At 42.0% G+C, this 10,884-nt stretch overlaps 1 protein-coding gene across 1 annotated transcript in view; it reads left to right on the top strand.

Annotated features, from left to right (window-relative positions):
* Positions 1-2,034: 2,034 nt before the first annotated feature.
* Positions 2,035-10,884, top strand: part of LOC104509072 (photoreceptor outer segment membrane glycoprotein 2) — a 12,614-nt gene continuing 3,764 nt past the window's right edge. The window contains exons 1-2 of the mRNA XM_010150891.1: positions 2,035-2,241; positions 7,094-7,762. Of these exons, the coding sequence (XP_010149193.1) occupies positions 7,182-7,762 (581 nt within the window). The 5' untranslated portion in view covers positions 2,035-2,241; positions 7,094-7,181. The remainder of the gene's footprint in view (positions 2,242-7,093; positions 7,763-10,884) is intronic.

Below are 10,884 nucleotides of genomic sequence, written 5' to 3'. Positions count from 1 at the left end.
CTACAGGGAAGGTGCATTTTTCTACTAGTAGGTATCTGAGGCAATAACATTTTCTAATACTGAGGGATAGCTTATGTCTGGAGTTCCACAGATGTGTGTAGGGGGCTCATACCTGAACTTTTTCTGGGCATAGAAAAGGACTTCGGACATTTGTTTGTGATTTCTAATATAACACATCCCAGCCAGAGCAAGAGCTCAAAAATCCCAGGCAAAAATGTGTACATCTGTGTACTTGTGCTGTCCACAAGGAATATGTTATACCTCTTCAGTATACTCCATAGAGTTGATCCTTACACAAATGTACACACTGAGCAGATCTAACATATTCCCTGTGGTCTGCATGAGTACAGTGAGTCCGAAGCACAGATAATCTATATGCATAGGACTAATTCAGTGCAGCTGAGGTGTGTTTGATCCTATGCAAGCATTTGCATGGTCCATATGCGTAGGTCCAACAGGTCCCAGATGTATCACATGTGCTCATGATCTGGTTTCCTGGATGTGCTGCACATTAGCACATAAGATAGAAACCTGGAAGTTCTCCTTCAGATATTTTCTTTTAAAAAGTGAAGTAAATTATATTTTTCTGAACAGAAGTTGCCAGCAACAGGCACACTGAGCCTGTATGGCTCCAGGGACACCCCACAAGTCAAGGAAGAGGCCCTACCTAAGTTTGCTGTACAGTACTAGACAATGTATTGTTGGATGGAGCTTACAGCATAAACAGCATAAACATTCGTTATAAGTTTGTATCAGAAAAACTGAAAAGGGAGAGAATTTCACTGTATGACTTTATCCTGCTGGGACATGTCCTTGGGATTTTTTACCCCACGGAGGCACAGAGTGACAGTGGCAATTATGACCTTCCCTCTTCCACGCAGTAATGTATGAAATGACTTCTGGCAAGTGAACAAGTCTTGATTGTTTTTTCCTCTTAGAATCTTCTAGTTAGATACTCCAGTATTTGCTTTACTCAAGACTTCGATAGACTGAGTTGCACTGATAACTAATCCTCCACCTTTCTCTGATAATAAGTGTGATAATACTGATGCATGCAGAGGGGTGTCTGTCTTTACGAAAGCATCAGACCATATATGAGGTGAACAGGCATACTCCCTGAACACACAGTCAGAATCACTGTAATATCATGATACAGGTTTATGGCTCATTATTAGCTGGGCAAGGACAGTTTATGCCTCTGAGAATATCCACATCATTACAATCGCTGGTGCAGGGTCCCTGGCTGTCAGCCATATGTGCTCACTCAACCCTCTCTGCTGTGCTGAGGTTTTATGGACCCCACAGGCCAAACCTGGTCTTGCTTCGTGATTCAGTTGCAGTACTAACATCACCACTAAATTCATCAAGCATTGCTGCAGACTCAGCCTGAAGCCACTACTGTTGCAAGTTCAACCCAGTCATGTCCATCCCACAGATCGTTATATGCTGGGCTCAGAAATGCCAGAGGACAAGATGCTTTTGCTTCTGGCTTGGGATAAAGATTTTAAGAGCCTAGGACAGAGGTTTCTACCAGATTGTTCTTGAACCTGGAAAGCTTCCCAAACCAGATCTGTTGTGAGTCATACAGGATGATCCAATTGCTCTTGGTTACTTGAATTCCTTTTTTGGACGTAGTCACAGTCAATAGACAGAGGACAGACAATTCCATCCAAAGCATCAAAATACAGAATGATGGGTAAGGCACATAATAGTGAATATAAAAATATATGATGATTGCATAAGATATATTTTTCCCTTCCCACAGAAGCACAAAGTTTCCTTATTCTCCTTCTTCACTCTCTTGGACCCACCTTTATTGTTAAGAACAAAATAAGAACTGATGAAGACATTAGCAGGTACTAAAGAACAGTCTCTGTTACTTGCTAGCCCAAACCTCTGGGGGTTAAGAAGGCAAAACAAGTTACTATAAATCCATTTTGTCAGTGAGATCTCAGCTCACACTCAGTTAATTGGCCTGTTTCGCAGGAGCTAACCTGGTAGCATAAGAACCTTGAAATAAATCTCTTAGCTACGATTAGCGATGAAAGAGAGATTAGCATGGGCAGGAGAGTTGAAGTCTTTTCTCCATCTCCATTGGTGAGTCAGTGTAAAGACAGAAGGACTACCCAGACATCAGGAAATCAGCACTTCATTCTTCCTCAGGATGCCTGATCCATGTTTTTTCTCCCCTGCACCCAGCAAGTTACCAGTTTTGAGATCTGGGTCAGTCCTGTGAAACAGGTTAGTGGTTTCTTTTGTAATAAACCACAGATAGGAATGCATGTTTAGCTAAACTGTCAGATTTCAGTGAAATTGGTGAGATAAGATGTGGTTTGTTTATGACAAAATTGCAGCCAAATTTCTTCAAATGATTTTCATCTAATAAGTACATTTTATAAAGAAACAAATAGCTGTGCTATGTCTTGTTTTAGGTACTTATAGGAATTTGATAACAAAGGAAAAGTTCTGTTTGAAGGGAGTTAGACAAAGAAAGCTTGAGAACAGTATCGATAATATGGAAGAGATTTCCACATTTATTGGGCTGCTACTGTTGAAAGAAGTATCTCTCCCTTTGTGGATAAACTCCAGCTTCGTCTCCCATAGCTGAGGAGAAAACGCCTGCGTATATGCTTCAGAACCCTGGAGTGGCTCATGTGCAATGGTTAAGGTCTGCTTCTAAAGGACAGAGGCGTTAGTTCCACTGAACGACTAGGAGCGTTTGTGGTTTTACAGTAGCCCACCAGCAAATATAACTTGGAGAAGAAAAGGTACATATGGCAAAGCAAGACAATGGCACTTTTAGATCATAGCTACACTTCAGTTCTTTCAGCTGGAAGAAATTTCTTAATGGTGCTCAAAAAACGATCCTACGGGGCAGTATGCATGTTGCAACGCATCCTACACTAATAAACATAGCGTTTGTGGTTTTACAGTAGCCCACCAGCAAATATAACTTGGAGAAGAAAAGGTACATATGGCAAAGCAAGACAATGGCACTTTTAGATCATAGCTACACTTCAGTTCTTTCAGCTGGAAGAAATTTCTTAATGGTGCTCAAAAAACGATCCTACGGGGCAGTATGCATGTTGCAACGCATCCTACACTAATAAACATAGCTTTTTTTGAATAATATTAGGGTGTATTTAGAAAATTCATTATGGTGGGAAGAGGGTCTTCTCGTTACTTGATGGTAAACTGTTAGTGTAAGAAACAATCTCTAGAGAAATATCCATGTAGAAGCTGGGAACACGAGGCCTTCTCTCTCATGTTGCCCAGAGAATAATTTGTCAGGAACAGAGTAAGTAAGTTGTTCTTCTGCCCTAGTCTTGATGCGCTCGGAGTTTCAGAAGAAGCACAGTTGTCCCAAAGATCCTTTGTGCAATCTCAGATATGTCGGTGACAGCCAGGGTCAGTGAAGGAGCAGCCACTGCACTACACCAACCAGTTGCTCCCCCTTCCCTCTGGCAGTATGGCTCGTATGAAAGGGCAGATCTGTACCACTGGAGGACTGTAGCATGGGTACATCTGTTAGATGAATGTGAATATTCTATGAAATCTGGTCTTGTAACAATACTAAAATTGCACCAAGGAAGCTGGAAATACCACATGAGAATTACTGTATGCAAGGACTTACAAGCAGACTTGCTCTTGCGCATAAAGTTTTCATTTTTTTAACATCAGGCATCTGAAAAAGGGGGAAGGAGCTCTATCAGCATAGCTATGAGAGACTGAATGTATCCCTGCTTACGGAATTTAGCTGCAAGTTTCTTTACAGCTAGAATATGACAGAAAGTCTTAAATTTACATCTTCCAAAATCGATGCCTCTTGAGCAGATTAATTTTAAGTAAAGGTAGAACTCTTTACAACTTTTGTTCAAATGTTAACGCCAAAGATGTTTGGCAAGTAGAGTGTTCTCTGTGACACTGCCTAACAACCAAGAGGCACGATGCAAACTAGGTGGTCTTTAAGGTCCCTTCCAACCCAAACCATCCTGTGATTCTGTGCAATACACACACGTATTTCATAGAAACGAACAGTGAGCGATGTGTTCACATACGCTGAACGTGACCTGCTTATCAGCTGCTAGGAAATCTCCCAACAGATTCTCCCTGTTGTGAGCTCCGAGACCTGAGCATCGGGGGCAAATAAGCCTATTTGCAGCAGCCATCCACAGCTATTTAAGGTCAAGTCATGAACTGCTTAACTGATCAAGCAATCAAAGATACTGTCTCCAGGCTTAGCAGGCAGGCTGTCATGTGGAGGCTTAATTCTGTGCCAGCAGAGCATGATCCTTTTAAATGAGGTCTGAAGAATACCGTAGAAGAATGGTGTGAAGAAAGTGGTGTCATTTTGTACACTGCTGTTCTCTGGACTGACAGTGGTGTCTATCAATAATCAGTATTTCATCATGATAACTGGTATGGCTATCACAATATGATCACCATCAATATTCAACCATATCTGATAATTAGCCTTAACAATCATTAAAATTAAGACCCCTTTTTTGAAGGCAGAAAGCTGCTGGCCTCAACACCTTTGGAAAGAAGATGAGTAAAGAAAACTGCCGTGCATTTTGCACACTATTCTGTGTATTGTACAAAAGATGCACAGAGATTAATAGTTCTAAGGGGAATTAGTTTCCTCTCTAAATGCAGGAGAAAATAAATGCAACATGAATGAATTAGACCTCACAGGCACTGAAATGTTTTACTTATCAAATGCACCAACATATCTAAACCATATCCCAGTATGAAAGGAGCAGCCTATTCGTTGCTCGTACAAATACAATTAATTCCTTCCGACAAACCCAGAGGAAGGCGCTGGGATACCATTATCTTCTTCAACTGCTCTACAACCATCTGCTCACCCAGTGTTAAGTTTCACTGCAGCTGTGGATCCTTCAGTGGGTGGGTGTAGCCATACTTCTGTACAGCTTGTCTGCAGGTAGTTTTCATGCTGTTTTAGCTGATAGCAGTTTGATTCAGATGAAGTTAAGTAGTAGAGCCCATGAGCTTAAAAACAATTATACATGAATAAAGCTGCTTATACGTCTCTATTTTCTCAAATTTAATGGATTATGTTTTACTGTTTATAATGTCATTGTACTAGTGGAATTAGATGACTGTAAAAGTCAAAAATACACGGCTGTAGAGTATAAAACACTCTAAAGAAAACTACTGAATCAGTATGAGGCCATGCCGAGAGTAGGTTTTGTGGGGAGGAAAGGAAGAAGAACCCCACATACCTTCCACATGTTGAGGACAGGCAATCACAAAGCATCGGAAACACTGAAGAAGCATAAAAGTGGATGGTTTGATTATGAGGTACCGCAGCGTAGTTCTACATCCACATCACGTACACAGGAAGCACATTGTCTCCAGGTCTAACAGGTTTTAGATCTCGGATGTTCCCAGCTGCTTTCTGCCTGTGACATAACTGGAGAGGTGGAAAGGAGAAGTTGTTAGCAGTGTTGCAGAGAAGCAAGGTTCAAAGTGCTGGGAAAGAGGGTGTCTTTTCTTAGACCCACTGACAGCTGGGGAAAAGAAGACAGACCTTGAAACATAGAAGTCCTTCGGCTCTGAAATACCAGATTTGAAACTCAGGGCAGCAGCGGGGAGTCTCTCTGAACATGCTGCATGCCCATCATTGTGATCTTTGGGGAGAAAATCACAAGAGTCTGTAGAACACATGGCAAAGTTATTAGGGGACTGTAACAACATAAGAGCAGGTGTATCAAAAACAAGCTAAAAACATACAAGATATAAATTACTAAACACAAGTAGTTTCTGTCATTTTTCAAATAGTTTTCCCTCAAAAACTGGAGTGTCCCTTGGGGCTGCAGAGTCTTCTTCAGACGGGAGGAGGGAAGCAGTTCCAATGGGCGATGAAGAAGTCAAGGTTATTGCAGAAAGTGCAACCGGGAATGAAGTTCAGGATCCTGAGTAGAATGTGGGGGACTTGGGAAGAAATCCAGTCTACAGGTGTTAGGAAGGTTGGAGTAAGGCATGGTTGGCACAGTTCTCAGGACAAAAGGAAAAAACAAGCAACTTTAGATGCAGGAGCAGAAGTTAAGATAGTGATTCCCTAAGGATTAAATAAGCCTTATATAGGATATCATGCTATTCCTAAAACTGTTTTTTAATAAGAACTTTCAGAAAGAAAGGAAAGGCAATCAGGTAGAGAAAGAAAGAGAGCATCTTAAACTGCTGATTTTTGTTCTTAAGGTGTGAAGACGTTCTGCTTTTCTTTGTTTGTTTGGGTGGTATGTTACTTCACATTAAAACAGCAGTGCTTTTGTGCCAGGCCAAGTGGAAAAATGCTGCGGAGGATGGTTTATTCAGTAATATATTCAGGTCATAGCACCTAGAATCTAAGAAACCTTATAATATTTTCTAGAAAAACAAAACAGTGACTGAGTTTAACTATTAGTAGAACACATTCTGTGTGCAAATAACCACAGTCAGTTCTCCTGCCTGTTTTGCCAGAGTGATCATATCTTAGTAGTAGATGTGTAGGAATAAGACTGCTTTCTGCCAGCATGTTTTATGGCACAAATCAATGGAATGCCCAAAACCACCTACAGGTTACTGTGTTTCTGGTGCTATTTTAAAGTATTTTCCCATATGGAAAAAAGGCTTATGTAATTATGTGTGTGTTTGTCCTACTTAGCAACGTTCGGATGCAGATCTGACCATGACACAGTAATCTAAGAATTATCAGTTACTAAAATGATCAAGAAAATGTGGGCAGTGAGTAGAAGGGAAGGGCACCATGAGTCTGCTGGAGGGAAAGACAGCAGATCAGCTCACTTCCAGACATCCAAAAATCTGCACAGAAAATTGCTCTGGAGTCAAAAATCCATAGGAATCTGCAGTTCATTGGTTCTACTGTTCACTTATTGCTAATTGCTCTAGTCGGTCCTTAGAATGATTTTCTAAAGCGATTCATGTTGTATGAAATTTAAGCAGTAAATTTCACTGGGGCACTCCCTTGGCAGGTCTCAGAGTGCGTGAGGCTGTACAGGAAGTTCTCTGTAGTCTCTATAAATACCCAGTCAAACAGACAGTAATCTCTCTCTCTCTCTTTTTTCAGATGTCTGCTGCATGCCTTGGATACAGGCTCCTAATCCGCTTACGAGCTTTCCTTGACCTACGCCTCTCTTCCTAATGCCGATCTAACTATGGCTGTCCTCAAAGTAAAATTCACCAAAACCAAGAGGGACAAATTGGCTCAGATCTTATGGATCCTCAACTGGATTTCTGTAGTGAGCGGGATCATTCTCTTCAGTCTTGGCCTCTTCTTGAAAATAGAGATCAAGAAGCGCAACGAAGTGATGGCAAAGGGGGACGTTAACTCTGTCCCCAACATGCTGATCTCAGTAGGAGTCATAGCCTGTATCATCAACTTCCTGGGTGGCAAAATCTGCTATGACTGCTCAGATGCCAACAAGTTCTCTCGATGGAAACTAGTTATGCTTCCGTACATCGTATGTACCTTCTGTTTTACCTTCTGCATCCTGGTGGGTGCTCTAATGTGCTATACCATGAGGAATGAGCTGGAAGAGTCTCTCTACCTGGGACTGAGGGATGCTATTAAGTTCTATAAAGACACGGACATACCCGGACGATGTTTCTTAAAGAAAACAGTGGATTTGTTACAAATTGGATTCCAGTGCTGTGGAAACAATGGCTTTAGAGATTGGTTTGAAATTCAGTGGGTATCTGCTCGTTATCTGAACATGGCTTCCAAGGAAGTTCTGGAGTAAGTATTCACTAGTCATAGCAAAAAATTCTAATGAAAAGCCTCATTCAAGAAGTATTTGTAGTGAACTGAAAGTAACAGTAGTGTCAAAAGATCTTCAGTTGCAATGACGTCAAAGAGAACATGGCAAAAGTGCTTGTTCTCCGCCACCAGCCAAAAATTCTGGCAGTGTTCTTCTTCATTATTAAAACAGCATCTGGTGGCTAGAAGACTCCTCCCAAAGGTCATTCTAAATAACTCTGGTAAAGGGTCTAACTCAAGAAGAGAGAACATTTTGTTGGTTCTAGGCATGTTCACAAACACCCTCATAGTTTAACTGATGTAGTAACCTTTACTGTGTAACAGTGGGAATAATACTTTGTCTAGACCATATGCTTCCTCTGAAACCGAAAATGCGTAACTACTCAAGCCAAAAAGCATCCTTCTGTTTATACATTCTTCACGGAAGGGGTTTTCAGGCGTTGGAACGGGCTACCCAGGCGGGTGGTTGAGTCACCATCCCTGGAGGTGTTTAAGAGATGCGTGGACAAGGTGCTTAGGGACACGGTTTAGTGGTGGACTTGGCAGTGTTAAGGTTGGACTTGCTGATCTTAAAGTTTTTTTCCAACCTAAAAGACTCCATGATTCTGTTTAATAATTCTGGGATTCTAGCATACACCTCACAAGGCCAAGTGGATTATAATTTCTGCTGGACCTTTGTCACAATCAGAAAACTGTAAAATGATCACATTACTCAAAAAATACACTGACTACATGCCCAATCAGAGTTGCCTTTTGCCGACATTTTAGGGATGCTAAGCAAAGCAAAGATGTAACTGTCCTTTTTTAAAATGTGTGAATTAGCTACCTCAAAATTTCAGTTACAGTGAGCTGATGATGGAAAGAACAAAGGATGTTACTATCAATACATTGCACCGTCAGTCCTTAACGCTGAAAGATCTTTCTCCTTCAAGATAGCAAACTCTGTATGTTCACATGCGAGAAACTGCCAACACCATGTACGCTGCAGAAAAAAAGGAGAAAAATCCTTGAAATGTGTTGGGGTTTTTTTGTTGTTGATGTTTCACATGACATAGCAATTGTGAAGTTGTATGCTGAAAAAGAAGAGGCTGGTAATTCTTACAGACTAATTTTTTAACTGATTTTTTTTTAATTAGACAATCCAATATGTAATAATTCATCTAAAGCTGAAAAAAAGCCTTCGCTGACGAGAGCGAAGTAGCTGTATGTTCCTGGGAAAGACAAACACAAAAAGCTTGACTGGCATTTGTCAAGTGTTCTGTTTTGTTGAACTCAAAAATCAGTGACAGTAAAGGCAGATGAAAGGAGGCCAAAGACCTTATTTTCACAGAATTTGCTACCTGAAACTGCCATCATAGCAAAGCATATATACAGAGCTACAAATATACCAGAAGGCAGGACCTAGAACTTGGACAAGAGGGCATCAGCACGCGGAAGGCAGTTGGCTGCAGAAATAAAGCAAGCTTTAGAACAAGTGTTTTCGAGAGGGAAGTTGGAAAGCAACAGTGACACCAAGCAGACTGACCCAAGAGGTGCTTTAAATCGTGGTGGTCCACAGGAACTTAACTGTAGTATCCCATTGGGAGGACAAAACTAAAATATACTGCCTTTTATTTCCGTGAGACATGCAGAAACAGTCATGTTTTACCCAGCTTTTTAGCTAAACTCCATTTTCTTCCGCAGGGTCACCCGTGCTCTGCCATTATTCTGAAAATACCTGTCAGTTAATTTTTGCCCCACATAGGCAGAAGATGCCAGTGAAAGGTGTGAGAGGGAAGCATGACACTGCAGAATGCCCTTTACTGTACAGAGGTTGGATAATTCCATCTTGATTGCTAGAATCCAAGTCAGTGCTGCATAATCAAATTGTACTGTGATCTCCAAACATCTGGTAATGAAACATTTGATATGAAATCCTCAGAAGCAAAGTCCAGCTGGTAATGTTCAGAAAGGATGGAGAAAGATCCAAACACTTCTCTTGGTTTCACCTTGTACTGTACACCAATTAGTGCTCAGCAGATTAAGAGGCAAAGCAGTTGAGAGCTGATATACTGTCAACTCATGTGTAACCTTTGCAAAACTGAACTTTTCACCTTCCTTCATAATCCTCTTCCCTCCCCTCCCTTCTGCATCTCCATTGCCAACACCACAGTGAGTCAAGAAGTGGAGGGACTCAGTGGGAGCGGCAGGAGGATGAGGCAGGGTACAGCGGTACAACCCTCTCATTGCTTTACACGGGTAAAAATCTCCATTTTATAGGCTCAAAAGCAAGTTTTGCTTTACAATACCACGACGACTTTGAAACACAGCAACAACCCACAGTAGATGCCTCACTCCCTCAACTCCAGTACCCAGGTCTTCCCTTCTAACAGTACCAAGATTCTTTAGTTTGCCACCAGTAGGGTAAACACAATGGCAGGGGGTATAGCCCAGGTGTGGAGACTGTTGTCAGCAGCAGTAGAAAGATTCCTCTTTGTAACATGTGGCAGGAAGGAGAAAAAAAAAAAAAATTTGATGCTTGGGATCAAAGCAAAGCTTAAGACCCAGTTTAAGAGACTGTCTTTTGACCATTTTAAATGCTGCACTGGGGTCGTGTCACTGAAATACACAGGGCGCTCTGCTGGCCCAGGTAAGAGCTTCCCTTCCACAAGGTGCCGGCCTGCCTCTCCTCCCCACGCATTCGAGCCCTCCGTTTTGTACCTCTCCGGCTCCCTTCCTTGTTTCCCTCCCCAAGGGGGGTTTCGCCTGTCCCCATTACATTCCCTGCAATCCTAGGTCTGGTTTCAGTGGGTCATTTGGGTTCTTTGGCCTCAGTTTCCTGCTGCTGCCGTTACCCAGAGCATCCCTCAATATCAGAAGGATATTGACCACTTGGAGCGAGTCCAGAGGAGGCCACGAAGATGATCAGAGGGCTGGAGCACCTCTGCTATGAAGAAAGGCTGCAAGAATTGGGCTTGTTCAGCCTGGAGAAGAGGAGGCTCCGAGGAGACCTCATTGCAGCTTTCCAGTATCTAAAGGGGGCCTACAAGGGTACTGGGAGAGGACTTTTTACAAGAGCCTGTAGTGTCAGGGCAGGGGGGAATGGGGACAAATTGAAAACA

This window comes from Eurypyga helias, unplaced genomic scaffold, assembly GCF_000690775.1.
Source record: "Eurypyga helias isolate BGI_N326 unplaced genomic scaffold, ASM69077v1 scaffold744, whole genome shotgun sequence".
NCBI classification, from domain to species: domain Eukaryota; kingdom Metazoa; phylum Chordata; class Aves; order Eurypygiformes; family Eurypygidae; genus Eurypyga; species Eurypyga helias.
Note: the sequence above shows the minus strand (reverse complement) of the source record. Positions and strands in the feature narration are given on the sequence as shown.